The following is an 18,837-nucleotide window of genomic DNA, read 5'->3' on the forward strand; positions in this document are numbered from 1 at the left end:
ATCAAAGGAGGAAGTTGACATAATAGGCATCTCAGAAACATGGTGGAATGAGGACAATCAGTGGGACACTATCATACCGGGATATAAATTATATCGGAAAGACAGAACAGGTCGTGCGGGTGGCGGAGTGGTACTATATGTGAAGGATAATATAGAATCAAATGAAGTAAAAATCCTAAAGGAATCAAAATGTTCCATAGAATCATTATGGATAACAATTCATTCCTCTAATATGAATATGGCATTAGGAATATATTACCGACCACCTAACCAGGACAGTGATAGTGATGCTGAAATGATGAGGGAGATTAGAGAGGCTATCAAAATAAAAAACACAGTAATAATAGGAGATTTCAATTATCCCCATATTGATTGGGTGCATGTCACCTCAGGACGGGATTCAGAGATTAAATTTCTTGATGCCTTAAATGACTGCTTCTTGGAGCAGCTAGTACAGGAACCCACAAGGGGAGAGTCGATTCTCGATCTAGTCTTGACTGGAACGCAGGATCTGGTCCAAGAGGTAACTGTTACTGGACCGCTTGGAAATAGTGACCACAATATAATAACTTTTAATATTCCTGTGTTGGGAAGAACACCGCAGCGGTCAAACACTCTGGCATTTAATTTCAAAAAGGGGAATTACACTAAAATGAGGAAGCTAGTTAAACAGAAACTAAAAGGTAGAGTAATTAAACTAAAATCCCTGGAAGCTGCATGGAAACTGTTTAAAGACACCATACTAGAGGCCCAACTTAAATGTATACCCCAAATAAAAAAACACAGTAAGAGACCTAACAAAGAACCACCATGGCTAAACAGCCATGTTAAAAAGGCAGTGAGAGAGAAAAGGGCAGCTTTTAAAAAGTGGAAGTCAAATCCTAGTGAGGAAAATAGAAAGGAACATAAACACTCCCAAATTAACTGTCATAATGTAGTAAGAAAAGCCAAAAAAGAGTTTGAGGAACAGCTAGCCAAAAATTCAAAAAACAATAGTAAAATGTTTTTTAAATACATTAGAAGCAGGAAGCCTGCTAAAAAAGCAGTGGGGCCCTTGGATGATAAAGATATAAAAGGAGCGATCAAGGAAGACAGTGCCATTGCGGAGCGATTAAATGATTTCTTTGCTTCAGTCTTCACGGCTGAAGATGTTACAGAGGTTCCTAAATCTGAGCCAGCCTTTTTAGGCGACAAATCTGAGGAACTCACTCAGATTGAAGTGACATTAGAGGAGGTTTTGGAATTAATTGATAAGCTGAATAGTAACAAGTCCCCAGGACCAGATGGCATTCACCCAAGGGTTCTGAAAGAACTCAAATGTGAAATTGCGGAGTTATTAACAGTGGTTTGTAACCTATCCTTTAAATCCACTTTGGTACCAAATGACTGGAAGACGGCCAATATAACACCAATATTTAAAAAAGGCTCTAGAGGAGATCCTGGCAATTATAGACCGATAAGTTTAACATCAGTACCAGGCAAATTAGTAGAAACACTAGTAAAGAGTAAAATTGCAAGGCACATAGAAGAGCACGAATTGTTGGGCAAAAGTCAGCATGGTTTCTGCAGAGGGAAGTCGTGTCTGTCTAATCTATTAGAATTCTTTGAAGGGGTTAATAAACATGCGGACAAGGGGCACCCAGTGGACATAATATACCTAGATTTCCAGAAAGCCTTTGACACGGTCCCACACCAAAGGCTTTTATGTAAATTAGGTGGTCATGGGATAGGAGGAAAGGTCCTTTCATGGATCGGGAATTGGTTAAAAGACAGAAAACAAAGGGTGGGAATAAATGGTAAATTTTCACAATGGAGGGGGGTAACTAGTGGTGTTCCCCAGGGCTCAGTCCTGGGACCGATCCTGTTCAACTTGTTCATCAATGATCTGGAAAATGAGGTAAGCAGTGAGGTGGCAAAGTTTGCAGATGACACCAAGTTGTTCAGGACAGTCAAAACCAAAAGGGATTGTGAAGAACTACAAAAAGATCTCAGCAAACTGAGTGATTGGGCAGCAAAATGGCAAATGAAATTTAATGTGGGTAAGTGTAAGGTAATGCATGTTGGAAAAAATAACCCAAATTACACGTACTACATGATGGGGTCAAATTTAGCTACGACAGATCAGGAAAGGGATCTTGGAGTTATAGTGGATAGTTCTCTGAAGACATCCACGCAGTGTGCAGCGGCAGTTAGTAAGGCAAATAGGATGTTAGGAATTATTAAAAAAGGGATCGATAATAAGACAAAAGATATCATACTTCCCCTATATAAAACTATGGTACGCCCACATCTCGAGTACTGCGTGCAGATGTGGTCTCCTCACCTCAAAAAAGATATATTGGCATTAGAAAAGGTTCAGAAAAGGGCGACTAAGATGATTAGGGGCTTGGAAAGGGTCCCATATGGGGAGAGGCTAGAGAGACTGGGACTTTTCAGTTTGGAAAAGAGGCGATTGAGGGGCGATATGATAGAGGTATATAAAATCATGAATGGTGTGGAGAAAGTGAATATAGAAAAATTATTTACCTTTTCCCATAATACAAGAACTAGGGGACACCAAATGAAATTGATGGGTAGTGGGTTCAAAACTAATAAAAGGAAATTTTTCTTCACACAGCGCACAGTCAACCTGTGGAACTCCTTGCCCGAGGCGGCTGTGAAGGCCAGGACTCTATTAGGGTTTAAAAAAGAGCTTGATAAATTTTTGCAGGTCAGGTCCATAAATGGCTATTAGCCAGGGATAAAGTATGGTGCCCTAGCCTTCATAACAAGGGCAGGAGATGGATGGCAGGAGATAAATCACTTGTCTTCTGTTCTCCTTCTCTGGGGCGCCTGGCATTGGCCACCGTCGGCAGATGGGATGCTGGGCTTGATGGACCTTTGGTCTGACCCAGTATGGCCATTCTTATGTTCTTATGTTCTTATATTCTACCACCATTCTGCATGGGCTCAGCCTGTAATTGAAAAGCTCCTTATTGGGGTCTAGGGCACCTGTGTATGGCTTCATGAGCCATGGGAACAAGGGGTAAGCAGAGTCACCAAGAATCACTGCGGGCATTTCCATGTTCTCAAGGTTAATTTTCTGATCTGGGAAGAAAGTACCATTCTGAGCCTTCTAAACTGACAAGAATTCCTAAAGATTTGCGTGTCATGCACCCTTCCCGACCAACCCATGTTGATGTCAGTGAAACAAACTTTGTGACCCACCAACCGCTGCAACACTATTGAGAAGTACCCCTTGTGGTTAATGTATTCTGAGGCCTGGTGGTCTAGTGCCAGGATGGGGATGTGTGTTCCACCTATGGCCTCACGGAAGTTAGAGAACCCCATGGCAGCAAATCCATCCACTATGTCCTGCACATTTCCCAGTCTTTCACAGGAGAAGCTTAGTGATTTCCTTGGCTACCTGGGTGACAACAGCCTCCACTGTAGATTTGCCCACTCCAAATTGATTTCCCAGTGACCAGTTACTTTATGGCAGACTTCCAGAGTGCAATTGCCATATGGTTCTCAACTGTCAAAGCAGGTCTCATTTTGGTATCAATGCGCTTCAGGGCAGGAGACAGCAATTCACAAAGTTCCATGAAAGTGGCCTTATGCATGAGGAAGTTTTTCAGCCACTGCTCATCATCCCATGATTGCAGAACGATGTGCTCTCATTAGTCTCAGTTAGTTTCACAGTTCCAGAACTTGCACTTCAAATCACTCTGCGACGCTACTCTCCAGATCTTGACATCCATCAGTGCCCTCCACATCAATCCACTCATACTCCATGGACACTGCATTCAGAATATACTGCATTGCAGTGTGGGAAGTCATCACAAAACACTGCACCAAACATTGAAGCATCCTGGGATCTATGTTATTCTTTGCAATGGTGGGTTAAAGTTAATGTAAAAGTGGCATGAAAATTCACTTGTTTGTTCTTTTCAGCGGGAAGTGAGCGAAATGTCGTCTGGGATAATGACATAAAAAACCCAGAACTACTTGCAGCAACTTTTTTGCCCCCACAAGACACTGGCACAGAATCCCAAAATACGACGAGTCTGCAGAAACTGTGGGATAGGTGCCCACAATGCACTGCTGCCACAGTCGAATTTAGGTAATCTGGTGGGGACACACTAAGTTGGATTTGTTAGCAGTTTCAGATGCAACTTCAGTTTTATAAAATCTAGTGTTAAAAAATCAACTATAATAAATTCAGCTTCATTCCCCAGTAGCGCAAACTTTTTACATCAGTCCCCCACTTTTCATCCCTGGAATTAGCAGCCACCCTTCCCCCCACAACCTGTCTAATGTAGTCTAAACTGCTGGAAATTTCTTTACGTTCATATGGAAAAGAGAAAAAAGACCTTTTGGCATATGTAAGAAAATAAGTAGGTAGAAGGTAAAAACTTTATTAATCAGTATATATAAATGTGAATACACATACATAAAAAACAGTAACATTTTTAATGAGCTGAATGAGCCTGAGAAACAGAAGCTGATTGTGTTGTGCCCTCCCTTATGAAATTTCACGTTTCTCCCCTTCCCTCCCCCAGGGAGCCCACCCTGAGCTTTGCTCACCCCTGTTCTAGATATTGAACTCAGAGTAATAAAATAATTTCTAAATGTCTCAGCATAAAATCTTCATTCTAACTTTTACACTTTTGACAACAGTAATTCAATTCTCTATGAACAACCAACTTTGTTTTGACATGAGGCAGTTCACTGAGGTAAAAGAGAAAAATTAAGACCCCAGACTTCTATAATGCTTTAAAAGTGGTCTCAGTTTAAGATAAACATTAAAAATTACTATATTTAAAATGTCTGTAGGCATACAGAAAACCTGGGAAATAAGCAAAAAGAAAACAAACGAAAAACCAAAGCTGCTCCTAAATGACATTGGTAGTGACCAGTAAGATTTGAAAGAAATTTGATGGAATGATTTTCATGAAGTGAAGTATCAGTAAAGTTGCGTCAATGGATGAATGATAGAATATCTGTGTAGATCACTAAGTCAGTTAAAATAGCTAAAAGGAATCTGCACTATGAGGTGCAATAGCTGTTTAAAGGTATCACCAGTATGAAACCGATTGATACATACCACAATACATTAAAATATCACCTGCGGGAAGAAATTAATTTAAAAAGGTACCTAAGGCAATATTACATGATTAAGTTAATGCACAGGACTCACCTCCCAACCAAGTAAGAGCCCATTACTATAAGACTAATATATTGCTACTTACGCTCCATGCCATAAAGTTGGAAAAGCCCCAGTCATTTTCCTTATGAAAGAACAAGTGACTAATACGACGACTGAATGATTTTTCGTCATCCTTGTAATTTATTATCTTGAGAACCGCCTGTGCATGGCAAGACCATGACCTATAAAATAAAAGATAACACTTGCAATAAATTGCAGTTTTGTTTTCTTCAGTCACAGAAAACTATATTTTGATTGATACAATGGGTCTTTATTTGTACACAGATGTCTACTTCACTTTTAATTGCTTTTAGGAGCACTGGTAAAATTTAATCTTTATTTTTGGAAGCTACATTGTAACAAGCAATGGTTGTTAGAGCAGCCATACTTTATTCAGCAATGTAGTTTTAGATTACAGTAAAAAGCTTGGTGATCTGGCACCTGGATAACTGGCACACTATGTTAACTAGCATGCTGCAGCTGCTGACCTGGTGGCTGTAGGGCTGGTTACCTGATCAGAGTCAGTTGACTGGTTGGGGCCGGCTGAGCAGCTGGGGCCGAGTGCAATGGGGTCAGCTGGCTGGCCTGTGGCAGCAGGGCCACTGGCCCCAATCCACCATCCACCACATTTGATTGTCCAGCACCCCCAGTTCCCCAGGGATGGCACATAACAGAGATTTTACTATATGTCTCTCTCTCTCTCTCTCTCTCTCAAAGCAACTGCTACGCACTGTCTTAACTAATTATTAACTCAAACTAGCTAGAGACATAAAGCGTAAGAAGAAAATATTCTATAACTCTATTAGCAGCATGAGGAAGATCAAAGACAGGGTATACCCCTTACTCAATGAAGAAGGAAAAGCAGTAACGAAAAATGTGGAAATGACTTCATTTCAATTTTCACCAAGAAGATTGGTGAGGATTGGATGCCAACCTTAGTGAATGTTTGAGAAAAACAAGATAGGTTCAGAAGTTAAAATAGGAAAAGAACAAGTTAAAAATTACATGTCTTGAAGTCACTAGAGCCTTATGTAATGCATCATAGAATATTCAAGGAGCTGATTGAGCAGATATCTGAGCCATTAGGTATTATCTATGAAGAGTCAGAAAACCGGAGAGATTCCAATAGAGTAGAAAAAGATAAATATAGTGCCCATCTATAAAAAGGGAAATAAAGGACAACCCAGGAAACTACGGACCAGGCAGCTTAACCTCTTTGCCAGAAAGAAAATGGAGTAAATAATTAAGCAATCCATTTGCAAAATATGGAAGATAAGTAACTGTTAGCATGGATTTGTAAAGAGCAAATAATGTCAAACCACCTTGACAGCTTTCTTTGATAGGGTAAAAAGCCTTGTGGATAAAACGGTAGATGTGGTATACCTAGACTTCAGTAAAGCATCTGATGTGGTCTCACATGACCTTTTGATCAATAAACTAGGGAAATGCAACTGAGATAGGGCCACTATAAGGTGGGTGCATACTGTTCTCAGAGAGGAGTTATTAACGTTTCACAGTCCGGCTGGAAGGGCATAAAAAATGGGATTCTATAGGGGTCAGTTTGGAGACTGGTTCAGTTCAATGTATTTATCATGATTTTGAAAATGGCATAGCAATTATGCATATAAAGTTTGTAGAAGATACCAACCTGAGAAGGGCTGAAAGCATTTAGGAGAATAGGATAATAATTCAAAATCATCTGGACAAACTGGAGAAATGGTCTGAAGTAAACAGGATGAAATTCAATAAGGACAGGTGCAAAGTACTACACTTAGGAAGGAACAGTTAGTTTCACAGATACAAAATGGGAAATGACTATCTGGGATGGAGTACTGCAGAAAGGGATCCACGAGTCATCATGGAGCACAAACTAAATATGAGTGAATTGTGTGATATTCTTGGAGGAAAAAAAAAAAAGAGAGAGAAAGAGAGAAAAGAGAAGAGGGAAAAAACCAAACATTCTGAGATGTATTAACAGAATTGTTGTAAGACAAGAAATAATTCTTTCAGTCTACTCTGTTCTGATTACGTCTCAATGTACTGTGTCTAGTTCTGGATGCCCACATTTCAGGAAAGATGTGGACAAAATAGAGACAGTCCTGAGAAAAGCAACAAAACTGATTCAAGATCTAAAAAACACGACCTGTGAGGGAAGATTGAAAGAACTGGGTTTGTTTAGCTTGGAAAAGAGAAGACTGAGAATGGACATAACAGATTTCAACTATCTAAAGAGAAGTTACCCACCTGGGCAGTAATGATTGTTCTTCAAGATGTGTTCCCGTGGGTGCTCCACATCAGGTGTCAGGCCAGCCCCAGTGCCGCAGATCAGAGATTTGCAAAGCAGCTGCCGTTTGGATTGCGCATGTGCGGAAGCGCGCCAGGCCCTTCTCGCACTTCTGGTCACATGCGCGATCCGGTCTGAGCCAGTTCCTTGAAGCCGCCTCAGAAGTACATATCTGAAAGACATAACAAGACAAACTCCGAAGCGGGGAGGATGGGCGGGTAGCAGAGCACCCATGGAAACACATCTCGAAGAACCATCGTTATCACCCAGGTGGGTAACTTCTCTTCCTTCTTCGAGTGGTCTCTGTGGGTGCTCCATATTAGGTGACTACATAGCAGTGGCTCCCCCAAAAACATGGAGGCAGATACCGGAGTTAGATGTCAGTAGCTACCAAGAGCACAGCTGCTGAGAGACTTGTGTCTTCAGCCATCTGGTGATGTACAGCATAATGGTTGGCAAATGTGTCATCAGACGACCATGTCATTTCTTGGCAAATGTCCTTCAAAGGGGTGCCCTTGAAGAAAGCCATGGATGCTGCCATCACCCTAGCAGAGTGAGCTTTAGGAGGGACCAGTATTGCTGTCTTCCACAAAGAATAACACATAGTTATGCATGATGTAATAATGTTCAAGATTCTCTGTGATGAAAGCACCTCACCCTTAGATCTCTGTGCAAGAGACACTAACAGCCTGTCTGTTTTTTGTAAGGGCTTTGTTCTTTCTATGTAGAACACTAAAGCTCTTCTCACATCCAGAGACTGCAGTCTTGGCGCCTTACTGGAAGTAGTTGGTCTCGGGTAAAAAGACAGCAGTATGATCAGCTCATTCAAATGGAACTCAGACGCAACCTTTGGATCGAATGCAGGGGATAACTGAAGCATCACTGCCTCCTTGGTAAACATCGTATGTGGTGGAGAGATCATGAGCACAGCCAGCTTCCTAACTCAATGAGGGGGTGCGATAGCCAAAAGGAACACTGTTTTTAAGGAAAGAAGATAATGGAATAGTCGCTAATCGATCAAATGGAGGTCTGGATATTGTATCCAGAACTAGGTCCAGACTCCAAGGAGCTGATATATGTTTACAAGGAGAGTACAGGTTGGCGAGACCTTTTAGAAAAGGTTCCGTGATCAGGTGTCGTGTCTCTAAAAGCACCTTTGAAGATGGCAGAGCAAGTCCCTCTGGTTTAAGATAAAGTAAATAGCTCAGAATGGACTGTATGGGGGCTTCTTCCGGATGCATGCCCTGTGTGGAGCACCATGCCACAAAATGTTTCACTTGTATGTGTAAGTCTTTCTCATGGAAGGTCATCGACTGTGTACTAATATGTGTCTGACCTGTTCAGAACACAAGGCCTCTGAGGTATCAAACCAATTATCAGACAAGCCATGAGGCGAAGCATGTGCAGCTGTGGGTGCATCAAGAACCCACAGTTCTCAGTGAGCAGGCCCGGAACAATAGGGATCGACTGTGGTAGGTGTGCTGACATATACTGCAGGATCAGGAACTAGTATTGTCGAGCCCATGCCAGAGCTATGAGGATCAAATCAGCTCCCTCCAATCTGACTTTCTCCAATACTTTGTGGATGAGGACCGTTAGGAGAAAAGCACATGAGAGGATTTTTCCAGGGGATAAGAAAAGTGTCGCTGAGCGACCCCCGACCTATGCCTGGCCTGGAGCAATAAAGATGACATTTCTTGTTGCTGTAGGTTCCAAACAAGTCTATGGATGGAGTGCCCCAAGACCAAAACATAGGACAGAGAACGTCAGATTGTATCTCCCATTCCTGGTCTGGTGCAAACTGTCTGCTCAGCAGAGGCATTGTTTACCCCAGGCAGGTATAAGGTTACCAATGTTATGCTATTCTGTATGTACCAGTTCCATAATCTGAGAACCTCCACACAAAGAGAGCAGGATCTCGCTCCCCCTTGCTGATTTATATAATATAGTATAGCAACATTGTCTGTGAATATTCTCACCCAGGCACCTCAAATGCAGGGCAGAAAGTGCTTGCAAGCAGTGAACAGTGCTCTTACTTCCAGAAGGTTTATATGAATGGCCATTTCCGAGTGAGACCACCGGCCTTGGACTGATACGTTGTCCATGTGTGCACTCCAGCCCAGGCTGGGTGCATCAGTGGTTATGGATACAATCAGTTGGGGTTGGTGAAAGGGTACACTGGATAACAGACTGCTGGGTCTCGCCCACTGCTGCAGGGATTGCAATAGCTGCGCAGCTAGGGATACTGGTTTGTGAATTGTGTGCCTCAGGGGCACATAGACAGTTGCTAGCCAATGCTGTACGTACCAGAAGTGCAGTCTGGCGTTTTGTACTACATATGTAGTGGCAGCCATGTGACCCATCAACAGGTACCGTACCGTAGGGCTGCGAATGAATACCTCGATTAAAGATTGGATCATTTGGAAGCGCTGGGCAGGTAAGACGACTCTTGCTAATACTGAGCTGAAACGAGCCCCTATGAACTCTATGTTATGTGTGGGCATGGTCGTTGATTTCTGTAAATTCACAAGGAGGCCCAGAGATTTGAATGTCTCCGTTGTGACAGATATCATCCAGAGGACATCCAGGTAGAGCCCTTTGAGAAGACAATTATCCAGGTACAGGAGTAACAGAATGTCCAGACAATGCAGGTATGCTGACACTACCGCAAGGGTCTCTGAGAAAATGCTGGGTGCTGTTGAAAGGCCGAAGGACATTACCCTGTACTGAAACTGTTCTGTCCTCACCATAAACCTGAGGAAGCATCTGAGAGCCCAGTGAATTGTTATATGAAAGTATGCATCCTGCAAGTGAAGAGCTGCAAACTAATCTCCGTCATCAGGCACAGAGCTTATGGAAGTAACAGTAAGCATCTTGAAGTGCTGTTTGCGCAGGTAGCGGTTTAACGCCCTTAGGTCCAAGATTGGGCTCCACCCCATCTTCTTCTCTGTAAGGAAGTAACAGGTGTAGAAGCCTTTCCCTCTGCATTTGTGAGGCACTCACTCTGCCGCTCCTATTGCAAGGAGGTGATCAACCTCTTATTTTAAGAGGGTCTCGTGGGAGGGGTCCCTTAAGAGGAACGGAGTGGGTGGAGTAGTGGGTGGTACTGAGCACAATGGAATGGCATAGCCCCCTGAAACTATTTCCAGCACCCACTTATCTATAGTGATCTTGGACCATTGATGGTAAAAGGGACATAGCCAGTAATGAAATAGATGTTGAGCTGGTGGTTTGCATTGGACTGTGGAGATGGCAGCACAGACCTCAACAGAGGAGTCAAAGTTGCTGCCTTCAGTTTTGCAGAAGTGGATTATGTTGCTGCTGATTACACTTTCCGGATGGCCTATGGGTTTGTCTGGGTTGATCATAGCCCCTCTGCTGACAGGACTGTTGTTGGCACTGGTAATTGTATCGCCTCTAATATGTATGGTGGAGTGTACATCCCTAAGGGTCTAAGTGTTGTTCAGGAGTCTTTGCTGGAATGTAATACAGTACCTGTAGCTTCAGCAAGTAATTTGCTTCTGTCAAAAGGCAGGTCTGCACCTTGGTCTGTAATTCTTTAGGTACCCGGGAGGTCTGGAGCCAGGATACTCACCTCATAATCACCATCACCATCACCATAGAATGTGCAGCAGTGTCCACAACATCCAAAGCTATCTGTACACTGGTACGAGACGCTGCATAACCTTCTTGAACAACTGCATTAACAATACAGAGAGGTAGTCGTGTTAGTCTATAGCTTCAAGAACAACAAGAAGTCTTGTGGCACTTCACAGACTAACAGATATTTTGGAGCATAAGCTTTCATGGGCAAAGACCCGCTTCATCAGATGCATGAGTGGGGGGGGGGGGTGTTCAGAGGGATATTTAAAGAGTGGGGTCCCAGTAAAGGAGGAGGGCCAGAGCTGACAAGGTCTATTCAGCAAGATGGAAATGGCCCAGTATCAACAGTACAAAAGAGGTAAAAACAAGTCAGATCAGACAGGGGGATGTGAGCCATTGTCAGTGTCTAATGGGTAGCTATCAACACTCAAAGCAGGGAAACTGTCTTTGTAAGCTGCGAGCCACTCCCAGTCTCTGTTTAATCCATGGTTAATGGAGTCAAATTTGCAAATAAATTGCAGCTCAGAGATTTCTCTCTCCATTTGATTTCTGGATTTTTTTTTTCAGAACTGTCACCCTTAAATATGCCACTGAGTGTCCAGGGAGACTGAAACGTTCTCCCACAGGCTTATGTACATTACCATTCCTGATGTCTGATTTATGTCCATTTATTCTTTTATGGAGAGACTGTCCAGTTTGGCCAATGTAAATTGCAGTGGGGCATTGTTGGCACATGATGGCATATATTATATTAGAAGATGTGCAGGTAAAGGAGCCCCTGATGGTATAGTTGATGTTAGGTCCTGTGATGATGTCACTGGTGTAGATGTGTGAGCAGAGTTGGCAGCAAGGACTGTTACAGGGGCTGGTTCCAGGCCTAGAGTCACTGGTTTGTGATTTGTAGTGGTTGGTGAGGATTTGTTTAAGATTGGCAGGCTGTCTGTATGCAAGAATAAGCCTGCTCCCAAGGTCTGTGAGAGTGAAGGATCATTGTTCCAGATGGGTTGCAGATCACTGATGATGCGCTCGAGAGGCCTTAGGTGGGGGCTGTATGTGATGGTCAGTGGTGTTCTCTTGTTTTCCTTGCGAGGCCTGTCTTGTAGCATGGTGGCTTCTGGGTACCCGTCTGGCTCTATCAATCTGTTTCCTCACTTTCTTAGGTGGGTATTGTAGTTTGAGGAAAGCCTGGTAAAGGTCTTGTAGATGTTTGTATCTGTCTGATGGATCTGAGCAAATATAGTTGTACCTTAGCGCCTGGCTGTAAACAATGGATCGTGTAGTGTGCCCTGGATGGAAGCTGGAGGTGTGTACATAAGCATAGCAGTCCGTGGGTTTTCGGTATAGAGTGGTATTTATGTGACTGTTGCTTATCTGCACAGTAGTGTCCAGGAAGTGAATTTCTTGTGTGGACTGGTCCAGGCTAAGGTTGATTGTGGAGTGGAAACTGTTGAAATTAACGGTGGAACTCTTCAAGAGCTTCCTTCCCATGGGTCCAGATGATGATGTCATCAACGTAGCGTAGGTAGAGGAGGGGTGCTAGTGGACGAGAACTGAGGAAGCATTGTTCCAGGTCAGCCATAAAAATATTGGCATACTGTGAGGCCATGAAGGTGCCCACCCCCTCCCCCGACTCATGCATCTGACGAAGCAGGTCTTTGCCCCCGAAAGCTTATGCTCCAAAATATCTGTTAGTCTATAAGGTGCCACAAGACTTTTTGTTGCATTAACAATAGGTTTCTTGGAATCTGGTAAGTGATCCATGAGGGTTGTTAGTTTCATATAGTTATCGAAGTTATGATTAGACAAACGTGCAGCATAGTTACCCACATGCAACAGGAGGGTAGAAGAGGCATAGACTTTTTTCTTGAACAGATCCAGCCTTTTGGCACTCTTTGTCAGAGATTGATTTATACTGGGGTGCCCTAGACCTCTGCTGTAATGACTGAACCACCATTAGGCTGAGGATGGTTGAATAAAAATTCCATCCCCTTGGAGGATACAAAATACTTTTTGTCTGACCTCTCGTTACTGGCTGGAATGGAGGCAGGGGTTTGGCAGATGTTATTCACTGTCTCCATTATGGCATCATCTAATGGGATGGCGATCTCAGATGGTTGTGGAGGTCTCAAGCTCTTTAAAAGCTTATGTAGTTTTTCTGGAATTTTGGCTATTTGAATGTCCTGACTCTGAGCCACTCTTTTAAACAGTTCTTGAAATTGTCTCAAATTGTCAGGAGGAGAAGAGTCTCCCGGGACAAGCAACTGATTCGGGGATGAGGAGGACACATTTGTCTAGTAAGTTTCCGTACATTCCTCGAAGTTCCCTGGTTGGTCCTCCACTGGTTCCGATAGGGTATTATGGATTGGGCCCATGGAGATGGAAGAGAAAATAGTGGTGGAGGGGTAAGATGAATGCCTGTACCCTTGTCTAGATTCGGGACAAATATCTCTAGGTCTGCTGTGACAGTGGTATCACTGCTGGTGAGCCCTGTGAATGTGAAGGTAGCAACATAAGCCAGTGTCCGGGGATGAGGCGTGAATGATGAAACATCTCCTGTATTCATGTTGATGATAAGACTCAGGCAGGTATGACATCCTCAAAGACTGTGGAGGTGAACAGGACCTGTGGTAACCACGGCTGTAGTGTGGTGTGGTTGTTCTACGATAGGTGGTAGTGGTCTTAGGAATGGCGAGGGAGGAGACATTGGACATTGAAACAATGACAGTCCCAGGGAAAAGCACTGAGACGTGAGCTGACGAGAGAATGTCAGAACTAGTGAATGAGGTGATGGGCTATGGTGTCGAGTTTGGGCTTGTGCCTTCTTTGGTTCCTCTAGGAGTCAGTGCCCATCGGTGCAGCATGTGGTGCCAGATGAATTGGCGTGGATAACCCCGGTGCCATAATCTGTACTGGGACAGTTGGTACCACTGGCTCAGGTGCCACCAGTGCTGGGGGAACGGTGTGCGGTGCCAGTGGCAGTGCCGGTGCTGACTGATCTTTATGTGTTGGCACCGATAAGCTCCATGAACCCACCGGTTCTGAGCAGGATTCTTGCACCAGCACACGTGGAGTCGGTTTCTTAGACTTAGGCTGCTTGTCCTCCTTAGCAAGGAAACTCGGCTCTCAAGAAGACTTGTCACCAGGTGAAACGGGCAAAGATTGAGTCGGAAATAATTTTTTCTTATGGTCTTCTGGGGAAACCAGAGAGGCCACTCGGCATTCATGACCTGCTCCCATGCCTTCAGAAGTTGGTTGGTCAGTGGTATCAGGCTGGAGAGACTGTTCAAAGAGAATCATTCTCAGTGTCATTTTTCCGCCCTTTCTAGCTCTCGCTGTGAGTTTAGAACAATGTGGGCACTTGTGAGGCTCATGGGACTCTCCTAAACAGTGTATAAATTGAAAGCGGTCATCTGAGGCTGGCAGTGCCTCTCGGCAAGAGTCACGCTTTTTAAAACCTGATGCAGGCATTTTGGCAGAACAACAGAGCTGTTAACAGCTTTACTCTTAGAATTGCAAAGAAGGCGGTAACACAACTATTAAACATGCTAACTACTAAAGAACTTCTTATATAACTAACTTTTTTTCCCCAAAAGGCTATAGCTAGTAAATTTACAGCTACGACTATTAGAAAGTTGTTCAAAATTATGAACAGTAAATAACAAAGATCAAAAATTGTTTTTCAGATGTGCTGCTGAGGTGCATAGGAGAAGTCCGTCTGCAGACGAGAGCGGTTGAGAGGAACTGGCTCAGACCAGATCGAGCATGTGACTAGAAGCACACGAAGGGCCTGGCACGCTTCTAGGCATGTGCGATCCAAACAGCAACTGCTTTGCAAATCTCCGCTCTGTGGTGCCCAGGCTGGCCAACACCTGATATAGATCACCCACAGGGACCACTCAAAGAAGAAAAGATTGTTACAAAGAGGAAGGAGAATGGTTCTCCTTAACCTCTGATGATAGAACAAGAAGCAACTGGCTTAAATTGCAGCAAAGGAGATTTAAATTGGACATTGGAAAAAACTTCCTAAATGTGAGGGTGGTTAAGCACTGGAGTACGTTGCCTATGGATGTTGTGGAATCTCCATAACTGGAGTTTTTTAAGAGTAGGTGATTCATGTGCTCTGAAAGTGCAGGGAGGGAGGGGGGAAACCAGGGAAGTGTGGGACTCCAGTGTGCGACAGGCAGGTAGGGGATGGAGCCAGATTGTAGGCCTTTAGATTGAGGCCTAGTGGGCTGCAGGCTGCTGCTGCCCACTGAGGTGAAGGAGGGCCACTCATCTGGCCCACTCATCCTTTGCAGCTGCCCATCATTGGTCTTCATGGTGCTTGTTCCTGTCATGAGTGCAGGGAACTAGACTTGACGATCTCTACAAGTTCCTTCCAGTTCTAGCACTCTATTATTCCTTCTAGATTTTCTTTTTTTTTTTTTTTTTTAAAAGGAAGAGCCATGATGTCTCTCAAGCAAAGGTAAAAGCCTTTTATGAAAAAAGTGTTCACCAGTGTTATCAAGAAATAGTAAATGAGGAAAAAATCAATCTGCTGAAGTTTCTTTAGAAATCACTGTCTATTTACTCACATTGAACCTGGTACAGCACAGCTATGTAGGGTGAGAAGAAAAACACTATCGCCTGCAGAAGAACATGAAAACCAGGGAAACACTGTAAAAGTAACTGTCATCATTCAGATTTAAGCAAAAGTAGTCTGTGATATTACACAGGAATGAACCTATTGTACCTGGCAGGAAATCTGCTCAGAGCAGCATTTATCAGACCACCACCCATAAAGGCAATGCCTTCCCCGATTATTTTCCCCCTCAAACCTCCCTGTTGTCCCTCTCTCGTCCCGAACACTCTCCCTATGCCAAACTCAAGCTCCACAGGAGGAGGTGTGGCTGTCTACAAAGTCTTCCCCAGTAAGCTGGTGGACCTGCTACTTACAGATCAAAAACTTTGTCCAACAACCGCTGAATGCTTTGGAACAATCTCTTCTCAACACAAGAGTGTGTTGTTTTTACTAATGAAGAATTTTATTAGTGTCAGGTGACTTGGTGTAATGTGCCACTGCCTCAAATCATCTAAGGTGTCCTTCCCTGGGGGTGTGAATCACGGTTTGAGGTATTTGAGAGGGGGTAACCAAACAGCTAAGGCTGGTGTGTCTAAAATCACATCGTTATGATGCCTGCTCTGGAAATGACAGGGTTTCTTCTTAAGGAAGCCATTACTTTTCTTGCTGGGACAGTTTACTTTTCTTGCATGATTATTCTCTCCTTCCATTCATACTTGCATTAACACTGAACGTCTCAGGTAAAGCTGTTTGCTGACAAAGTTTATGAATACATGAAATGCCAGATTGAATCACACCAGTCATCCTTCTATTCTGGTGTCCTGCCACTGACAATGAGCAGCACCCCAACTCATGTGAAGTAAATTATGAAACAATCTGCCCAGGTGGAAAATTTCTTTCTAATCCCACGAGATTGCAGAAGGGCAGAAAGCCATTAAAAATGTACCATCAATAAATGCTTTTCCTGATTAGTTTACCTAGCAACTGCTGCATCACAGATATTGATTTACAGCTCAGATGGGTTATGAGGTTGTTTAGTAGCATGTTAGCATAAAATCATCCTTTCCTGAGCCAGCTCTGAGAAGTCCGAGAGAAGAATGGATGAGTTCCATTCAGAATTTCTGGCCAAGTCGGTCTAGATAAATTATCAGCTTTGAGATGTGAAGACTGAAGGTGGGAAACTAAGTTTATGAAAAGTAGAAAGATCTTCAGAGACTCAAAAGTTTATAATTTTCTCCTCCTTTCTAGAAAAAACTAGATCACATAATTTTACCAGGTGCTAGTCTTAAAATGAAATTAAATAACCCCATATATGAGTTTGTATATTAATTATTTTAAGGGTCTTACGTGGAATCAGATTCAGCATTGCACTGAAGAAAGAACCCTACACTTTTCTGATGTGGTCTGTCTGGGTACAATCGTGGCATCACCATAATCTTCCATGGCAAATTCCGTACAAAGCAAGGAGGGCTGAGGACTGACTCACTGAGCCTGTTGAAACGCTCAACAGTAAACTGAAATGTAGCTTCTGATCGCCAACTTGTGTCTGCAAAACAAAAATATAAGACAATTAAAATAGCATTTAATAGTATGAAGATACTTATTCTTCACTCCACAATACACATTTCAAAAATACAGAAAAATGGTGCATTAAAAAGGTTTTACAAATCAAAAAGAACATGTAACATTTTAAATATACACAAAGACTCTATTGTTGCACAACCTGGTCCGCAGCGGCACTTGCGTATAAACTCATACCATTCTCAAATATGTCAGTGACCACAGAGTACCTGTTCTTATATTGCACTTCTATTAATTCCTAATCTTGAGGACTTTTTCCCTAGACAAAAAGGCTTTTCCTTTCACTACAATGGCATGTAACAGCTGGATCAAACTGTTTTCACTCATATGTCCTCAACTAGAGTAGAAGAGAGATACAAACACAAGAGTTATGAACTGAGAGTCAATCACATCTCCTTTGAAACTAAAAGTATGCAATAAGGCAGCAGCAGAAAACAAACAAAAAACCCAAAGCAAACACAGAACAGTACTGTGTTAAACATAAATTACTAAACTATTTGCAAACGTCTGGATGATAAGGTGACAAGTAACCGCCAGCATGGATTTGCCAAGAACAAATCATTTCAGATCTGCACGATAGCTTTCTCTGGCAGGGCAAAAAGGCTTGTGCATACAGGGCAGAAGCAGTAGACATGACTCCAGTAAAGCTTCTGATATGGTCTCGCATGACCTTCTCAAACAAACCAGGGAAATGCAACCTAGATGGAGCTATTAAAATTGGGTGTATAACAGGTTCAATAACTGTTCCCAGAGAATAGTCAATGGTTCACAGTCCTAATGGAAGGGGGTGCCACTGGATCTCTTCTGAGTTTGACTCTGTTCAGTATCTTCAAAAATGATTTAGATAATGGCACAGCAAGTAGTTATAAAATGTTTGCAGACGATACCAATGCTTGCAAATGCTTTGGAGGATAGAATGAAAATTAAAAATAACTTGGACAAACTGGGAAAAGGACCGAGGTAAATCAAATGAAATTCAATAAAGACAAATGCAAAGTACTCCAATCAGTTTCACAGAAACAAAATGGGAAATGACTGCCTCAGAAGGAGTACAGAACAAAGGGATCTTGAGCTTATAGCAGACTGCAAGCCAAATATGAGTCAACAATGTGGTTTTAGCAAGCATGTCAAAAGTGAGACATGAAAATAACTTTTCTGCTCTACTCCACACTGATTATGCCTCAAATGGAGTACTGTGTCCAGTTCTGGGTGCCAAATTACAGGACATATGGAGAAACTGGAGAAGGTCCAAAGAAGAGCACCAAAAATTACTAAAGCTCCAGAAAATGTGACCTATGAGGGAAGACTGAAAGAAATAACTTTGTTTAGCCTAGAAAAGAGAAGACTAAGAGGGGACTCTGATGGGTCGAACACAAGGACCCCCTTGGGGCTGTCACCTGATGTGCTGATCATGCCACTGAGCCCACGTACCTACCCTCTAGGGCATCCCACCACCCTATCCCGGTGGGCCAGAAGTTCTGGTCTTCCCCAGCAAAGGCACAGAGTTTGGGTAACAGCCCCCACAGCAGAGCAACACTTACACTTAACCAGGTCAGCTCTGGGAGGGCTCAGCTATAGGGCCTTCACAGCATCCAGGAACACAACCTTCAAAAGGGACCA

At 43.1% G+C, this 18,837-nt stretch overlaps 1 protein-coding gene across 2 annotated transcripts in view; it reads right to left on the bottom strand.

The window, feature by feature from the left end:
• USP7 (ubiquitin specific peptidase 7) overlaps positions 1–18,837 on the bottom strand; it is a 162,538-nt gene that overhangs the window by 105,129 nt on the left and 38,572 nt on the right. For both annotated transcript variants that reach the window (XM_075011292.1, XM_075011291.1), the window contains exons 3-4: positions 16,984–17,182; positions 5,232–5,370 (exon numbers count right to left, since the gene is read on the bottom strand). In XM_075011292.1, coding sequence (XP_074867393.1) covers positions 5,232–5,370; positions 16,984–17,182 — 338 coding nt within the window. The remainder of the gene's footprint in view (positions 1–5,231; positions 5,371–16,983; positions 17,183–18,837) is intronic.

This window comes from Carettochelys insculpta, chromosome 16 (assembly GCF_033958435.1).
Source record: "Carettochelys insculpta isolate YL-2023 chromosome 16, ASM3395843v1, whole genome shotgun sequence".
NCBI lineage: Eukaryota > Metazoa > Chordata > Testudines > Carettochelyidae > Carettochelys > Carettochelys insculpta.